Below are 19,902 nucleotides of genomic sequence, written 5' to 3' on the forward strand. Positions count from 1 at the left end.
ACGCATGGAGGTCACTTCATGCCTCTGAAACAGACTACTCCTTTTTTTCTAATCCACATAACTCATACTCACGGATAGATTTCTTTTTGGTTGACAAATGGTTGCTCCAAAAAGTAGTGGACTCCAAGATAGGCCTGATTACTTGGTCCGATCATGCCCCTATCACAATATCCATCCAAGAAACTTTTAACCTCAAACACTCCTCTCCGTGGAGGTTAAATAACCTTCTACTATCAAATAAACATTACAAGGAATTAATTTCAAGTGCGTTAACGGAGTATTTTCAACTAAACACTAGCGCAGAGATTAATCCAACAACACTATGGTGCGCTCATAAAGCGGTAATAAGAGGTCTATTTATTAAATATTCCTCAGAGGAAAAAAAGAAAAGAATGTTCAAGTTAGAAGATTTGCACAATAGACTTAGAACCTTGGAAATAAGTAATAGAAATTCTCCAACCTCTCATATCTCTCAGAAAATTATTAACACTAGACATGAGATTTACCTCCTGTTGCAAAATAATTTTGAGAGACATCTTAGACAATCAAAGGCTCAATTTTATAGACAAGGAAATAGGGCGTCTAAAATGTTAGCAAACAAACTCAAAAATAGAGCAGCAAACACTCGAATCCCCTTCTTGTGGTCTACAAACAAGAGTAAAATAATAAATCCCCTCAAAATAACTGAAGAATTCGCCAAATACTATCATTCCCTATATAACTTAAAACACGACCCAAAATCCCATCAACCAACTACAGAAGACATTAACTCTTTTTTGAATAACTTATCACTCCCCCTTCTTTCCCCAACTCAACTTTCTCTTTTAAACAAACCTATATCTTTACAAGAAATTCAGGATACAATTTCTACCCTTAAAATAAATAAATCCCCAGGCCCAGACGGGTTTATTAACGAATATTATAAATCCTTTTCCCATATTCTTGTTCCCCACCTCTCATCTTGCTTTCAATATATGTTACTTGATAAAGGCATCCCTTCAGAAATGCTTCAAGCAATAATAATTCCTCTACCCAAACCTGGAAAGGCCCCCAATACGCCAGCTAATTTTAGACCGATTTCCCTCTTAAACACCGATTTAAAACTTTTTTCCAAAATTTTAGCTAACCGTCTGGCAGACATCCTACCAAGTCTGATAGACTCTGATCAAGTAGGATTTGTCAAACATCACCAAACCTCTGATGGAACAAGGCGTTTTCTGGATCTAATTGAAATAGCTCACGCCCGTCGAGCGCCTTCCATGCTCCTTTCCCTGGACGCGGAGAAGGCGTTCGACAGGGTACATTGGGGATTTCTTAGCTCCGTTCTGAAGAAATTTGGGTTTACTGGCCCCTTATTAACGGGAATTTTAAACTTATACTCCTTCCCCCAAGCCTTTGTTTATTCTTCTGGCTTTAAATCCCACCTATTCCCCATTTCAAACGGTACTAGGCAGGGATGCCCCCTATCTCCCTTAATTTTTGCACTCTTAATGGAACCATTCGCTTCTCATATTAGATCATCCCCCAAAATTACTGGTATTTCATCTCAGGTAAAGACCACCGTATAGGTCTCTTCTAGGAAGAGGTCCTTTTGTTATTAACTAACCCTACCACCTCTCTTGCTCACACTTGCGATATACTTTCGTCTTTCACGAAGGCATCCTATTATAAAATTAATACTACAAAATCTCAAATCCTAAACCTAGGAATTCCGGAAAAAAATGTTAAATCCCTAAAACTAACTTTCCAGTTTAATTGGGTTAAAAAATCAATCCCCTACCTAGGAATCAATTTAACAGCTATTCCGAGTGAAACATTCACTCTCAACTATATTCCCTTATTTCATGACATTAAGTCGAAATTAACTAGTTTTAAAACACAAGGCATCTCCTGGTTAGGCAAAATCGCTGTTATTAAAATGAGTATTCTGCCCAAAATCCTTTATTACTTTAGAAACCTACCTATTCCAATACCCATAAAATTTCTCAAAGATTTACAGAAATGTATCTTACATTTTATATGGGGAGGCAAATATCATAGAATAAAAGCAGATATTTTGTACCTTTCCAAAAAAGAAGGAGGTTTAAACTGTCCCTCAATAATACAATATTATAGAGCTACAATCCTAGACCAAGTAAAACATTTATGGCATAACGACCAACAAAAAGAATGGTGTCGCATAGAAAAATCCTCTCTTGGGACACATGCTCTAAAAGATCTCCTTACAGCCATGTCACTGTTTAGATTTATGCCAAATAATAAATTGGCTACCATTAAAGCAATTTTTAACACTTGGGACGTTATAGCTAACAAACGTCACTTATTTACCTATTCCCCTCAAGATTTTAGCATTTCAATTTTGGAAGCCTATATCCCAGACTTAGATATCTCGACGTGGAAGAAGAATGGCTTATGCCTTATTAATGATCTATTCATAAATAATACTCTGAAACCCTTCTCAGAAATTTCACAGTCTCATGATCTCCCTACAAGAGATTTTTATAAATATCTTCAAATCAGACATGCCACTGCCAATACCCTCTTCACACAGCCTCTTAGTCGGATCAATAACACTCCAGATGCACTTCTCTTCACAAAATGGCTTTTAAACTATATTAGCTACAGTAAAGGGATATCTTACTCATATAAAGTCCTTATTACTCCACTAGAAGACCCTCTACAAACGATTAAGTCTAAATGGTCTCACGAGCTATCCTTCGCTCTTTCTCCAGAACAGTGGTCATCTGCACTTGACGCAATATTTAACATCTCAAGATGCATCTCTCACCTAGACACATCTAGGAAAATTCTATATAGATGGTATTATCACCCAATGAAACTAAATAGAATTTTCGCAGACACTCCCTCGACCTGTTGGAAATGCGGACATTTACAAGGTTCCTTCCTTCACTGCTGGTGGGATTGCCCTCCGATTAACTCTCTCTGGCATAGATCTTTTAGTATCTTTGAAATGGTCTGCCATTTATCAATCGTTCCCTCTCCACAATTGGCACTCCTCTTTATAGGCATTGAATCAATCCCGTTTGAATTTAGAACTATTTTTCGGCATATATGCATAGCGACACGTCACCTTATTGCATCTCATTGGAAATCTAAACAAATTCCTAAAGATCTTGATGCCATTAAATTGGTCGAAGATAACTGTTGGTATGAAGGAGTGGCTGCATCAGCTCTTTTTAAAAAAGAGAAATTTTATAACCAATGGGGAGTATGGTTGAAGAGTAATTTTCACGTTAATTCTAGTACAGCAAACTCACTAGCCCTATAAAATAATTCATAATATTATTCCACAATCTATTCATATTATTTTACAATTGTCTTGCTCATGATATATTATATACCTGTGTATACACATATTAATGTACCACTTTATGTTATGATATTTTAAGTTATAGTATACTGGCTTTCATTGTGAAATTTATCCATTTACAATGGACATTATCAGTATATCTGGTTCATTCATTATGTATTATTTTGTTACCCTACACCTCCCCCCCCCCACCTCCCCTTCCCTTCCTCATATCCTTCTTCCTCCCTCTCCCTATTTCATCTCTCCCTACCTTCCCTTCCCTCTCCTGCCCCTTACATTTCCTTTATGACTTTGTATGCATTCTATGATGGATTTATACAGTTGTCATTATTTGTATTATCCGCAAAAACTTCAATAAAATTTCATGTTTCAAAAAAAAAACATAAAGTGAACATATGAATCTTTTTCTTTTTTTCTTTTTCCCAAAGATTTTGTCTAACTGCTATGGGAGATCAGCAGGGATATTAGCTAATATCCCCTTTAAACAATGTACTGTAGCACAGTTAGTTTTGGGTAATATACCTTTTTTGTTTTTAATAAAAACACATTAAATGTTATATTTTAACAAAATAGAAAAATGACCTGAAACAGGAACAAGATAGACTTTGGCTATTGGATTTCAAGATTTGGCCAAGGCCACAGCTTTCAACTGTATCAGCGCCCTGATGATGTGGATAGACAGGGCTGTCCTGATTAGGGCCCCCGACCGAACTTTGCTTGGGGCCCCAAAAATGCCAAGCCCGCCCCTGCATATCCTGGGGATAGGTCATCAGTATTAAACACTTGGACAACACCTTTAAATTACACATAAAAGATTCTGTACAGGAGAAGTTTCATATGGTTTTATGACTTTGGTTTTAATGATTTTTTCATTTTGCAGAGAAAAATGCCAAGATGCCTTCACTTTCAAGTTATCTTTATTTTCTGTTCTGTCCAACACTGGTTTACAGAGACAGCTATCCAAGGTAAATCCCAAGACAAGTTGTGATTAATGACACCCATACATATTAGAATATTGCTGGCTGAACCCACTGTTTTCAACAATCTAATGTGTATGAGGAGATCCCGACTTTCCAACGCCAGTTGATAACAGGAAAGAGAAGGATCGGACATATTGAATTTCAAAGTTGGATCCTTTTGTTCATCTGGAACATATGCTAAAATCATATCATATGGGCACCTTAATTGGTCATTTGTACTTTCACACAACTTTGCATAAATCAATAGTACAGCTGAATATAAGACATTTTGTAACATATGTTATTAGAGAAAAATGACTTGTTCTAGAGTTATCAGCTGTTTTCGTTTCCCCTTCCTATTCTAAACTAACTTTTTGAAATTTGTGAGAAATTTGTCTTGTGAGACTGAGATGGCTGCTCACTGAAGGATCAGATAATATCATCCCATAGAGGTCTAAGAAGGGGGGTGGGGGGTGGTGGAGGGAGGAAGTACAGAGAGGACCTGAGAGACAGATACAACATAGACATGATTCAACAGCTAATAGTAAGTGGTGTATCTCACCCAAAGTGTTTTTTTCACATCTGTACTGCTCAGTACTTCTCTGTAATGGCCTATATGGTGTTTCTGAGTGAGTGAGATGCAAAAAGCAGAATATGTTGTCTGCATGTGTAAGGGGAGCATTTTGTCTCCACCCACCAGCACAGAGACAACTGAGAATTATAGATGCTATTTGCAAAGAAGAAAACTGCTAAAAATGCTTGGCACAAGTAAAATAATGGTCTGATATAATGCTATTTCTCATGTATTTCATGTAAACACACTTTGCAGCTTCAGACGTTCTCTGAAAGTGTAGGTATGCTTTAAAGAGGACCTTTCACTAGAATAAAAAATCTAAACTAAGCATACAGACATGGAGAGCGGCGCCCAGGGATCTCCCTGCACTTACTAATATCCCTGGGCGCCGCTCCATTCTCCCCGTATAGGCTCCGGTATCTTCATATGTTCGGATCAACTGGGTGGAGCCTGCTCTAGTTCTCCTGGGTCGTCTCCAGGTCGTCATGGTCTGTCCTGTGACAGGGGTCAGAAGATCTAGGAGACTGGCTGCACGTGATGTGATCTGACAGCCTCTCTGGTTTCACTCTTCTGTGTTATTGTGGGGTATGACCACACCTCTGGTCTCAGGTGTAGATTAAGTGGTAATTCCTACTCCTCTATTTAGTCTGGCCTCACCCATTATGCTATGCGGTTGATAGCTCCTTTTGGTTGTGAAGAGCTGGTGTCTGGTTCTCCTCTGAGCTCCTGCTCGTCTGCATATTTTGGAGTTAAATGTCTTTTCCCTATTTCTTATTCGTGGTTTTCCCCTACCGTTTGGTATTAGGCCTGAGGGAGTCTCCTGTTACTTCAATTGGGAAGGAACAGGTCATCTCTGGTCCTGACACTATTTCCAGGGCCCTTTAGGGTCAGATAGGGCCCTAGGTTCCAGCATATGAACATTCCTACCATCAAGGTCTGTTCATACTTATAGTAGTCAGGGCTCGGGTTAGAGATTCACTAGGTGGTGACCTTTCCCTAGTTTCTAGGCCTAGTACCTTTTCCCTTCCCTCTTGTGGTCTGTGTGGAGTTATCCTCCCACACCAGGCTGTGACATTATCAACCGCTGAAAACCGTCATTTTGTTTGTGTCAGTAAGGCTGTGTCAGGGATCACAGGCTGCTGGTGCCAGTAGTAGTTACCAGGCCTGTCCTGAACCTAAGGTCGTGCTTCCGGACAGATTTTCAGGAGGAAGCAAATAATTTAATTTGGTTCAGAGAGTCGTGTAAATTGTACTTTAAGTTACATCTGCTCTCATCTGGGGAGAGCCAAAGAGTTGGTATTATCATTTCATTGCTTAAAGGGGACTCTGTCTTGGGCTTTTTCTCTACCGATTGGATCACAGTCCCTCTGGATCTGATCTCCCTGGCCAAGACTAAGTTACGTGGTTTATGGCAGGGAGAGCATTCTGTGGAGATCTATTACTCTGAATTCAGAAGATGGGCTACGGATACAGAGTGGAATGATCCAGCTCTCCGTAGCCAATTCTGTCAGGAAATATCCGAGAGGCTAAAGGATGCATTGGATTGTCACGAAAATCCTGAGTCATTGGAAGCGGCTATGTCCCTTGCCGTATGTATTGATAGATGCCTGAGAGAGAGATCTAAGGTCCCTCCCTCTCAGGGCGAATCATCATATAACGTGGCGGCTTCCTCTGACACTTTGGGTGGAGAGACTCCTGAGTTTATGTCTGGTGATGAACCTATGCAGTTAGGGGAAGCTACCCCTGGGCCTGTTTGCAAGGGTTTTAGTCATAAGAAGGGAGTATGTTTTTTCTGTGGAAAAAGAGGACATTTTGTTAATGTTTTGTCCTTACGTTCAGCGTCAAGGTGAAAACAAAAATAAAAAAAATGTTTAGTTCCCATCTTACTCTAGGTGGTGTGGGTGGGGAGTCAGAAAACGTACTTTTGTCAATTGCTGGTAGTACCTGATTTCTCCTGTCTGCCGAGGTGGCACTAGAGTCCAAAACTGTGGGAACTGAGGTGTTTATTGACAGTGGGGCAGGGGTTAATCTAGTAGATGGTCAGTTCGTCCGTATGCATGGGTTAACTGCAATTGCATTGTGAAAAAAAATATTTCAGTGTTTGCAATTGACTCTGCACCACTTACTTAGAAATGTTTGTCACAGATGATGCAGGACATCCGTTTAAGAGTAGGTGATTTTCATCAGGAATCCATTTCGTGTTTTGTGCTGGAAGGTATGCCTGCCCCATTGGTTCTGGGTTTACCTTGGTTAGGTAAACATAATCCTACCATTGACTGGCAAGCGAAAAAGAGTCTCAATTGAGTGATTATTGCATGGACAACATGTCTTAATACATCTCTTTCTGTCTTAACCACTAAAGCTGTACCTACTTTGATTTCTGATTTTTCTGAGACTGGTTGCCAGGATTTACCCCCACATCGGGAATAAGATTGTAACATCAATCTTATTCCCGGAGCGAAGTTGCCCAAATCTAGTTTATATAACCTTTCTGAACCCGAAAGAGCGGCCATGCGAGAGTATATTGCCGAAAGTTTGGCTATGGGACATATTAGACCTTCTAAATCCCCACTGGCAGCAGGGTTTTTCTTTGTAAAGAAGAAAGACGGAACTCTTAGGCCATGTCTGGACTGCTGTGAGCTCAATCGGATTACGGTCCGTGATCCGTACCCCCTTCCTTTGACTCCTGACTTGTTTAATCAGATTGTTGGTGCCAAGGTGTTCTTCACATTTTACTTAAGGGGGGCATATAATCTGGCCAGGATCAAGGAAGGGGATGAATGGAATACGGCATTTAATACCCCAGAGGGTCATTTTGTGAATCTGGTCATGCCATTTGGGTTAACTAATGCTCCTGCGGTGTTCCTGCATTTTATTAATGATATCTTTCATCATCTGGTGGTGGGATTTGCTGTTGTGTATCTGGATGACATACTAATTTATTCTCCAGACATGGAGACTCATCAGGATCATGTAAGACAGGTGTTACAGATCCTAAATGAGAGAATAAATTATATGCTAAGTTGGAGAAGTGTGTATTGCAGTTCAGGAAGTGCAATTCCTGGGTTACTTACTCTCATCTTCAGGTTTTCATATGGATCCAGAGAAGGTCCGTGCTGTGTTGGACTGGGATCGACCTGAAAATCTAAAAGCGCTTATGCGGTTTTTGGGGTTCACCAACTACTACCGTAAGTTCATTTTGAAGTACTCGACTGTGGTTAAACCTTTTATCGGACATGACTAGGAAAGGTTCGGATGTCTCAGTCTGGTCTAATGAGACATTACAAGCCTTTTCAGTGGTGAAGGAATGTTTTGCTTCTGCTCCTATACTGGTGCAACTGGATGTGTCCCAGCCATTCATTGTGGAAGTTGACGCATCCGAGGTAGGGGTAGGAACAGTCTTGTCGCAGGGGCCTTCATCTAGTAAATGGCTCCCATGTGCATTCTTCTCTAAGAAACTCTCGGCTGCAGAAAGGAATAATGACGTGGGTAACAGAGAATCGTTGGACATTAAGTTGGCTTTTGAGGAATAGTGTCTTAGTTGGAAGGAGCCATTCATCCTATTACTGTGCTTACCGATCACAAAAAAATCAAGCTTACTTGGAGTCGGCTAAGCGACAGACCCAAGATGGTCGTTGTTTTTTTACCAGATTTAATTTTATTGTCACCCATCCCCCTAGGGTTAAGAACTTCAAGGCTGATGCTTTGTCACGTAGCTTTCCTGGGAAGGGGGGGGATTCGGAAGATCCTGGTCCGATATTGTCTGAAGGGGTAGTAATATCCGCCCTATAATCCGACCTTGAGGCAGAGGTGTTGGAGGCCAAGGGAGATGCACCGGATTCTTGCCCTCCGGGGAAGTTGTCTGAATTACGTCACAAGGTGTTCGAGGAACATCACTGTACAGTTCTCACAGGACATCCTGGGAGAAGATCCACTGTCGCTCTCCTCTCTCGTAGATTTTGGTGGCCGCGGTTGTGCAAGTGTGTTGAGGATTATGTGTCAGCTATCGGTACTTGTGCACGTGCTAAGGTGACACATACTTGGCCTTCCGGATCTTTACATCCATTGGCCATCCCGTCCCGACCTTGGACTCATTTATCCATGGATTTTATCACAGATTTACCAAATTCTGCAGGAAAAATGGTGATTCTGGTGGTTGTTGATCGCTTTAGCATTGCCAGGTCTACATAATGCTAAAACTCTGGCACAAGTGTTTGTCGATAACATCGTGAAATTACATGGTATTCCTTCTGATGTGGTGTCTGATAGGGGTACTCAGTTTGTTTCCAAATTCTGAAAGGCTTTCTGTACTCGTCTGGGGGTACAATTGTCTTTCTCTTCGGCCTTTCATCCTCAGTCGAATGGACAGACTGAACACACCAACCAGAATCTGGAGACTTATTTGAGATGTTTTGTCTCGGAGAACCAGGATGAGTGGTCCTCATTTTTGTCTTTAGCCGAATTTGCCACAAATAACCATAGACAGGAGTCCACTGAAGTAGTATACCGCTGCTGTTCCTGTCAAACTCAAAGTGACAGGTGGCCACGCCCCTTTTCCAGCTGTCCAGACAAGCCCTAATATGGTATATTCAGGCTACAACTCATTTAAGTTTTAAAATAGCTTGACTTTCTGCGACCTTCACAGACATGTCAGGGTATGTTCTAATATATTTATATAACTATCTGTTATCTATCTACAGGGTGGGCCATTTATATGTATACACCTTAATAAAAATGGGAATGGTTGGTGATATTAACTTCCTGTTTGTGGCACATTAGTATATGTGAGGGGGGAAACTTTTCAAGATGGGTGGTGACCATGGCGGCCATTTTGAAGTCGGCCATTTTGAATCCAACTTTTGTTTTTTCAATAGAAAGAGGGTCATGTGACACATCAAACTTATTGGGAATTACACAAGAAAAACAATGGTGTGCTTGGTTTTAACGTAACTTTATTCTTTCATGAGTTATTTACAAGTTTCTGACCACTTATAAAATGTGTTCAATGTGCTGCCCATTGTGTTGGATTGTCAATGCAACCCTTTTCTCCCACTCTTCACACACTGATAGCAACACCGCAGGAGAAATGCTAGCACAGGCTTCCAGTATCCTTAGTTTCAGGTGCTGCACATCTCGTATCATCTGAAGGCAATCGTCTATGCTGTGAAGATACGAGATGTGCAGCACCTGAAACTACGGAATGTTTTCTCTGCTTGATGCATGCCAACGATTTGACCCTTCTCAAACAGGCTAACATCTTTTCCACGACCACGAGATGTGTCTTTCGACATGGTTGTTTAAGAAATGAGAAGCAACTCCACTTGCACCATTTGGGGTTAAATAACTTGTTGCCAGCTGAAAGATTATCGCCCATGCAGTAATTATCCAATAGGAGGCTCATAACTATTTGCTTAGTTAAATCCAGGTGGCGACTTTTTTTTTTTGGACAAGCAGTGTATAATCCTGCTTAATAAAATATTACTATAAATATTTTATCTATCTACCTATCTGGATATCTACCTATTTGTCTATCTATCTATCTATCTATCTATCTATCTATCTATCTATCTATCTATCTATCTATCACATATCTTTTTATCTTATTTTTGCTTGCGGCGTCCATTTTGTGAAATACGGACAAACCATTTTGCGAAGCGCGTCAGGGTATGTACGAGCATGTTGAAGGCATGTTTGGGCGTGTCCTAAGACGCTATTTAAAAACGCCATCCGCGGAACCCAACTTTCCAGGGCGTCGATTCTGGCTTTTGTTTTTTTACCAGATGCTCTTGGGATACCTCCAAGGACTTCTCAGAGCACGACACCTTGCCTTTCTTCTTTCCGTGCTACTTCAACAGCAGCGTTTTTTAAGTACCCAGCTCTCTTGAATATGGATACTTTACAGCGCCAACGGATCCTTTCTGGAAGGAATCCACTTACTAACGCCGTATAGCTGAATAAATATTATCGACATATAGCAACTACATATTACTAACAACATATATTGAATAAAAATTACAGCCATCTATATTAGACTGAATGGGATTTTGATTTGTTTAATTAAAGTACACCCTTCAGAAGTCCTGGGACATCTGTTATGAGATCTCAAAAGGCCACGGCTATAGCCAGAAGACTGTATAAACAGAGAACCCCCACTCTCTTTTTACACTTGTTACAATTTGTCAAAAAACCCTCAAAGAGCCTAAGGGTACTTTTACACTTGCGTTGTTTGATTCCAGCAGGCAGTTCCGTTGCCTGAACTGCCTGCCTGATCAGGAAAACTGTATGCAAACGCATGTAATTTTTTCTGACTGATCAGGCATTTGATCCTGATCAGGGTACTTTCACACTAGCGTTTTTCTTTTCCGGCATAAAGTTCCGTCACAGGGGCTCTATACCGGAAAATAATTGATCAGTTTCCGTTTAGGATGCATCAGGATGTCTTCAGTTCAGTCATTTTGAATGATCAGGCAAAAGAAAAAACCGTAGCATGCTACGGTTTTATCTCCGACAAAAAAAACGGAAGACTTGCCTGAATGCCAGATCAGTCATTTTTCCCCTATAGGAATGTATTAGTGCCAGATCCGGCATTCAAAATATCGGAATCCCGGATCCGTCCTTCCTAAAAATGTAAAAAAAGATACAAGACGGATCCGTCAGTCCGCATGACAAGCGGAGAGACAGATCTGTTCTTGCAATGCATTTGTGAGACGGATCCGCATCCGAATGCATCTCACAAATGCTTTCAGTCACATCCAGATCAGCGGATCCGGCAGGCAGTTCAGACGACGGAACTGCTTGCTGGATCACACTGCCGCAAGTGTGAAAGTAGCCTCAGTCTGAAAAATGCCTGATCAGTCTGAAAAATGCATTGCAATACCGGATCCATTTTTCCGGTGTCATCTGGAAAAACTGATCCTTTTATTTTTTTTTTCACATCTTTAAAGGTCTGCGCATGCGCAGATCGGAATACCGGATCCATCAATGCGGCAATTTGAATGCCGGATCCGGCACTAATACATTCCTATGGGAAAAAAATTACGGATCCGGCATTCAGGCAAGTGTTCAGTTCTTTTGGCCGGAGATAAAACAGCAGCATGCTGCGGTATTATCTCCGTCCAAAAAAGTAAAAAAGACTGTACTGAAGACATCCTGAATTCCTGATGCATCCTGAACGGATTGCTCTCCGTTCAGGATGCATTAGGATAAAACTGATCAGTTCTTTTCCAGTATAGAGCCCCAGGACAGAACTCTATGCCGGAAAAGTACCCTAACACAGTTAAATCAAGCTACTTCATATCTATCTATCTATCCACACAGCTATCCATTTATTAACTGTTTATACAGCTAACTATCTTTCAAAAATATACAAATATAAAAATATAAATAAAACTATAAATCCACCAGACCATAGGAAATTTCCTTCGTTACATAATTATGTTTAATGAGAAATCAAAGGCCTACGTGATTTAAGCAAAATGTCTTTATTCACGACGCATCACAGTACATTTTTCAATAATTCAGTAGGGTAGACACGTTTGTGCGTAATTACAGCAACGTATACATAATTGTTTCATGCGCTTTGTTACAAAGAAGCGTACAACACTGTCATTTTTTCTAAAATCACTTGTAAATATTTTTAATACCATTTGAAAAGACATTCCTTTAGAGATACAATGTAAGATATAGATGCAGCAATGTCCGCAGACCGAACTAGCGACGTCCTATATTTGTCTGTTTTGATATCTTATAGTCTTAGAAATTTTTGATAAAAATTTCATAAATTCGCCAGGAAATATTTCATTCGTGGGTGATAATCCACACCATAAAAAAAATAGATACGTCATTTGCTTTCCCCGCTGATACAAATTGTCTGTATCAGGGGCGTAGCTAGAAATGCATGGGCCCCATAGCAAAAAAAAATTATGGCCCCCCCCCTCTGTGCCATCCACAGATCCCCCTCCCCTAAATAGTGCCATCCACAGATCCCCCTCCCCTAAATAGTGCCATCCACAGATCCCCCTCCCCTAAATAGTGCCATCAACAGATCCCCCTCCCCTAAATAGTGCCATCCACAGATCCCCCCTCCCCTAAATAGTGCCATCCACAGATCCCCCTCCCCTAAATAGTGCCATCCACAGATCCCTCTCCCCTAAATAGTGCCATCCACAGATCCCCCTCCCCTAAATAGTGCCATCCACAGATCCCCCTCCCCTAAATAGTGCCATACACAGATCCCCCTCCCCTAAATAGTGCCATACACAGATCCCCCTCCCCTAAATAGTGCCATCAACAGATCCCCCCTCCCTTAAATAGTGCCATCAACATATCCCCCTCCCCTAAATAGTGCCATCCACAGATCCCCCCTCCCCTAAATAGTGCCATCCACAGATCCCTCTCCCCTAAATAGTGCCATCCACAGATCCCCCTCCCCTAAATAGTGCCATACACAGATCCCCCTCCCCTAAACAGTGCCATCCACAGTATCAGGTGCCTCTCCCCCTCCCCCATGTGCCAGTATCAGGTGCCAAACCCCCCCCCCCCCAGGTGCCAGTATCAGGTAAGGTGCCAACCCCCCTCCCCCCATGTGCCAGTATCAAGTGCCCCCCGCTCCCCCCATGGCAGTAAATTATTAAAAAAATAAAAATAAACACTTCTACTTACCTCCATGTCAGCGATGCGATGCAGCCTCTTCCTGTGTCCCTCCCTGTATGTCCATAATATATGGAGTCACTGCTTGTATTTTAGAAAAGGTTTCTGCTGGGATTTGAACCTACAACCTTCTGTATCAGAGGCAGAGCACCTAACCTCAAGACCATAACATCTGCCTTGCTGCTGACTGAAAAATTATGAGACTTCTACTGTTATAGCTGGCTAAGTGTACATCTATACACATGACAGCTGCTCATATATAGAGATATAGCAGTGCTGGGTGTGTTGGGGCAGCTGTCATGTGTATAGACATAGCTATTACAGTAGAAGTGTCAAATTTTTTCAATTAGTTGCAATGCCTCCTTTATGGCTGTGAGGGTTAATGCTTTGCTTTGCTTTCATACATTGGAGGTTGTGGGTTCGAATCCCAGACACATCAGGAGACTTTAGAATACAGTAAGATTAGAGCACATTAGCGAGGGGGCCTGGACATTAAGACCGCTGCTGTGAAGGGGGCCCTGAACAGTAAGACATCGATATTTAACTAACTTGAAAATAAACTGTCGGGCCCCGAAGCAGCTGCTTCCTCGGTAGTTACGCCACCTCCTGGCTGCCTGTGTGTAGTGTCTGTGTGTGTTAATAAAAAAAATATATATATATGAATGCGGTCGGACGGGCCCCCTAGTGGCGTAGGGCCCCATAGCCACTGCTATGGTTGCTATGGCGATCCCTACGCCACTGGTCTGTATTTAAAATATAGGCCGCCGGACAGTCGATGATTTTATTTTCCGATAATAAATCGCACGGAAATACATCTTTAAATATGCGTCGGGTGTGAAAGTCGGCTTTGATAACGCAGGTAATTTCGTAATTATTCATCTTATTGAAAATCATATAACCTCCCTTCTATTGTTTATTTCAATATTTCATATTTTCATGGACGGAATACACAATCATGTTAATAGTGTTTGCCACTAGAGATGTCGCGAACATAAAATTTTCCGTTCGCGAACGCGAATTTCCGCGAACCGCCATAGACTTCAATAGGCAGGCGAATTTTAAAACCCACAGGGACTCTTTCTGGCCACAATAGTGATGGAAAAGTTGTTTCAAGGGTACTAACACCTGGACTGTGGCATGCCGGAGGGGGATACATGGCGAAACTCCCATGGAAAATTACGTACTTGACGCAGAGTCGGGTTTTAATCCATAAAGGGCATAAATCACTTAACATTCCTAAATTGTTTGGAATAACGTGCTTTAAAACATCAGTCCCTTCGGGATCCATGCCTCATTCATCTTAATAAAGGTGAGGTAATCTAGACTTTTTTGACCTAGGCGACTTCTCTTCTCAGTGACAATACCTCCTGCTGCACTAAAGGTCCTTTCTGACAGGACACTTGAAGCGGGGCAGGCCAGAAGTTCTATCGCAAATTGGGATAGCTCAGGCCACAGGTCAAGCCTGCACACCCAGTAGTCAAGGGGTTCATCGCTCCTCAGAGTGTCGATATCTGCAGTTAAGGCGAGGTAGTCTGCTACCTGTCGGTCGAGTCGTTCTCTGAGGGTGGATCCCGAAGGGCTTTGGCGATGCGTAGGACTTAAAAAGCTCTGCATGTCCTCTATCAACAACACGTCTGTAAAGCGTCCTGTCCTTGCCGGCGTGGTCGTGGTAGGAGGAGGATTACTTTCACCTCTTCCCCTCATAGATTCCCGTTGTGCTGTGACATCACCCTTATACGCTGTGTAAAGCATACTTTTTAACTTGTTTTGGAACTGCTGCATCCTTTCCGACTTCCGGTAATTCGGTAACATTTCAGCCACTTTCTGCTTATACCGGGGGTCGAGTAGCGTGGCCACCCAGTACAGGTCATTCTCCTTCAGCCTTTTTATACGAGGGTCCCTCAACAGGCATGACAGCATGAAAGACCCCATTTGTACAAGGTTGGATGCCGAGCTACTCATGTCCTGTTCCTCGTCCTCACTGATCTTACTGAAGGTCTGTTCTTCCCCCCAGCCACGTACAACACCACGGGTACCAGATAGGTGGCAACGAGCACCCTGGGATGCCTGTTGTGGTTGGTCTTCCTCCTCCTCAAAGCCACATTCCTCCTCTGACTCCTCTTCCTCAGACTCCTCTTTCAGCGTTGCCGCAGGTCCAGCAAGCAATGCTGATAAGGCTGTTTCTGGTGGTGATGGTGACCACAACTCTTCCTCTTCACGCTCATCTACGCCCTGATCCAGCACTCTTCGCAGGGCACGCTCCAGGAAGAAAACAAATGGGATGATGTCGCTGATGGTGCCTTCGGTGCGACTGACTAGGTTTGTCACCTCCTCAAAAGGACGCATGAGCCTACAGGCATTGCGCATGAGCATCCAGTAACGTGGCAAAAAAAATACCAGCTCTGCAGAGGCTGTCCTAGCACCCCGGTCATACAAATACTCGTTGACGGCTTTTTCTTGTTGGAGCAGGCAGGCTGTAGCAAATCAAGCGCCTCACTAGCATGTTGTTTCGCCGCTGAATATCTGAAAAGTGCGCCATGGCCGTGTAGGAACGCCTGAAATGGCCACACACCTTCCTGGCCTGCTTGAGGACGTCCTGTAAGCCTGGGTACTTATGCACAAAGCGTTGTACGATCAGATTCAACACATGTGCCATGCACGGCACATGTGTCAACTTGCCCAAATTCAATGCCGCCAACAAATTGCTTCCGTTGTCACACACCACTTTGCCAATCTCCAGTTGGTGCGGAGTCAGCCACTGATCCACCTGTGCGTTCATGGCGGACAGGAGTGCTTGTCCGGTGTGACCCTCTGCTTTCAGGCAGGTCAACCCCAAGACGGCGTGACACTATCGTATCCGGGATGTGGAATAGCCCCTGGGGAGCTGGGGGGGTGCAGTTGATGTGGAGCAAGACTCAGCAGCAGAAGAGGACTCAGCCGAGGAGGTTAGAGAAGAGGATGGAGAAGGAGGAGTAGAAGAGGTGGCAGCAGGCCTGCCTGCAAGTCGTGGCGGTGTCACCAACTCCTCTGCAGAGCCACGCATTCCATGCTTGGCAGCCGTCAGCAGGTTTACCCAATGCGCAGTGTACGTGATATACCTGCCCTGACCGTGCTTTGCAGACCAGGTATCAGTGGTCAGATGGACCCTTGCCCCAACACTTTGTGCCAGACCTGCCATGACTTCCTTTTCCACAATAGAGTACAGGTTGGGGATTGCCTTTTGTGAAAAAAAAATTCGGCCGGGTACCTTCCACTGCGGTGTCCCAATAGCTACAAATTTTTTGAAGGCCTCAGACTCCACCAGCTTGTATGGTAAAAGCTTGTATGGTCAGACACCGGGCAAGGGGGTGACTCTGTGACATTAGCTTCTTACGCTCAAACATTTCCTTGACAGACACCTGACTGTGGGAAGATGAGCAGGAACTGCTCAAGGCGAGAGGCAGAGTTGCGGGTGGTTAAGAGGGGGCAAGGAGGACAGCAGTGGTTGACGTGGCTGAAGATGCTGGACCAGGAGGAGGATGGTGGCTTTGAGTTTGTGTGCTGCTTGTACTCGTCATCATGTGTTGATCCCATAGGCGTTTGTGATGTGAGATCATGTGCCTTCGCAAAGCAGTTGTACCTAGGTGGGTGTTGGATTTCCTACGACTCAGTTTCTTTTGGCACAGGTTGCAAATGGCATCGCTGTTATCAGAGGCAGACACACACAAAAAATGCCACACTGCTGAGCTTTGCAATGATGGCATTCTGGTGGTGGCAACAGCATGCGTTGATTGGCGTGCTGTCTGGCTAACCCCGGGTGCCGATACATGCTGTCTGACTGTGCCACTAGCTCCTTGCGACGACCTCCCCCTGCTTCCAACTCGTCTCCTCCTCCTCTCTGTCTCCCCGTCTGAACTTTCCCCCTGTTCTTCTTCTCTTCGAGCGGGCACCCACGTGACATCCACGGACACATTGTCATCATCAACCGCTTGACAACGCAGCAAAGTAAGCAGCAGCGGGTACAACATCATCATCATCACACCGTACGTCCATGTGTGTAATGCTGCCTGACTGAGACATATCCCTGTTATCTACATCCTCTGGCAATAATGGTTGCACATCACTCATTTCTTCCAACTGATGTGTAAGTAACTCCTCTGACAGATCAAGTGAAGCAGCTGTGGTGCTACTGTTGGTGGTGGCGGCAGGCGGGCGAGTGGTAACTTGAGAGGTGCCCGAAGCTGAGCTGGAGGAGGATGGTGCGTCAAGGTTCCAAGCGCAAGCTGTAGAAGATTGGGTGTCCTGTGTTAGCCAGTCAACTATGTCCTCAGAACTTTTCGAGTTTAGGGTACGTGGCCTCTGAACACTGTGCATTATTCTAGGGCCAAAGGAAATCACAGCACCACGACGGCCCCTGCGGGGTGGCCTGCCTCTGCCTGTCATTTTTTTTCCGATTAGTTGTACTATGCATGCAAGCTACTGTGACACCAGATATGAGTGGTGCAACTGGGCACTGGCAGTAATGGGCATAGTACACGCTGTGGGCCTGATACACACGCTTGCAGGCAACAGCAATTTTATTACAGTGAAAAAATTGTTTTATTTTTTAAAATGCAAGCTACTGTGACACCAGATATGAGTAGTGGCACTGGGCACTGGCAGTAGTGGGCACAGTACACGCTGTGGGCCTGACACACACGCTTGCAGGCAACTGCAATTATATTACAGTAAATTTTATTTTTATTTTTTTAAATGCAAGCTACTGTGACAGCAGATATGAGCGGTGCAACTGGGCACTGGCAGTAGTGGGCACAGTACACGCTGTAGGCCTGACACACACGCTTGCAGGCAACTGCATTTATATTACAGTGAAAAAATTGTTTTATTTTTTTAAATGCAAGCTACTGTGACACCAGATATGAGTGGTGCAACTGGGCACTGGCAGTAGTGGGCGATATTGTAATGGTGTCAAAGTATTGCTTGCAGAGAGTACTGAATTTTCGTACTTTTTTGAATAAGGGTTCAACTCCGCCGTAAGAACCGACAGCTTTTGGCGTGTAGTACTGTTTTCTCAATATTTTGGCGTTCGCGGTCATTTTAGCACCATTTTTAAGTACCTGCTACCGCCGACGCTCCCAAGCGGTTTATGCCATTTTAACTAATCAAGATGTGTATTGTAAAAAAGAAAAAACAGACTACATTTTTATTTAAAAAGTAATTTTATGTAAAAACATTGAGATATTACACGCAAATACATTTTATATACCGTCAAAGTAAAATTTACAACGATAACCAAGCCATCTGTAACAAAGTAAAACAAATAAAAACATTATCAGGCGCTATGTACAAATACATTCAAAGTAAAAGTTACAACGTTAACCAAGACGTCTGTAACAAAGGCGGCGTTCTCTTTTTAGGTAATAAAGAGCCTTGCATTAACTCAGGGGTTGTTGTTACGATCGGCTGCTGCCTGAAAGGGGTACGACCCCCTTTTTAAATTATTGTAAAGTTCTCTCGTTCTTGTATTACCGATCACGGTTGATGGCACGTTCAGTTTCGGCAATGGTTTCCATGAAGAAGTCCCACCCGCGAGGCGTTTTAGCCTTAAGCAACCCATGACTCTGCGTCGCAACGAGAATCAGGTCGATGATGTTGGATCCTGGTGTAATTGATCTTTGTAAATTAATTCACCCCTAGTGTTCCAGTACGGCTTGTTAGCCGATCGTCGCAGTTTGTTCAACAAAAGTTCAGCATTTTTCCTATACCTTATATTAACATTGTGAAGTATCTCTTTAACATCATCTCCGCTAGAAGAGTCATTTATCGATCGTTGTTGATCTGGTTGCAATTGTGTAATCAAAGTTAGGGTTGACATTTATCTGTTTGTTGAGCGTCAAGTATCTCTGTAACACATTAGTGTATCTCTTAATTTTTCATCATCTGAAAGGTCATTTCTGTGTAGTATTTCACTAATTTTGCCATCCAAATGCTGCGTAACGGTTTGTCGTATGTCTAGTGTTTCTACAACAGTTTTTTTTAGCTGGTCCAACTCATGTTTGGAAACCAGGAAAAAAAATTCTGCATACTCCATTATGAGCCGCCGACTCTATTAGCTATCAAGCTAGTGATTAAAGGTATCGCAAAGCCGAGCAGCGAACCTATACATCTGTCTCATTGGTTCACAATGCCTTCTTGTCTTTAATGGGGAAGCTTTTATCGCTTAATTTCTTTATAGCCTTGCGCCATCTTTTCAGTATATTTTTTTGTCGCTCTCTAAGAGGTATCTTTACTTTAAGGATATTGAGAGCGATCTCGCCAATAGCGGATATCAAATCATTACTGGCGGTGCGTAATATTGATTTTTGGACCGCCGGTTTTGTTTTGACCAACGCTTTTAAAAGATCCAAATT

The 19,902-nt window shown here is 42.9% G+C and overlaps 1 protein-coding gene across 1 annotated transcript in view; it reads left to right on the top strand.

The window, feature by feature from the left end:
* LOC120993919 (sterol O-acyltransferase 2-like) overlaps positions 1 to 19,902 on the top strand; it is an 88,411-nt gene that overhangs the window by 37,131 nt on the left and 31,378 nt on the right. The window contains exon 4 of the mRNA XM_040422382.1: positions 4,212 to 4,296. Within this exon, the coding sequence (XP_040278316.1) occupies positions 4,212 to 4,296 (85 nt within the window). The remainder of the gene's footprint in view (positions 1 to 4,211; positions 4,297 to 19,902) is intronic.

Source organism: Bufo bufo, chromosome 3 (genome assembly GCF_905171765.1).
Source record: "Bufo bufo chromosome 3, aBufBuf1.1, whole genome shotgun sequence".
Taxonomy (NCBI): domain Eukaryota; kingdom Metazoa; phylum Chordata; class Amphibia; order Anura; family Bufonidae; genus Bufo; species Bufo bufo.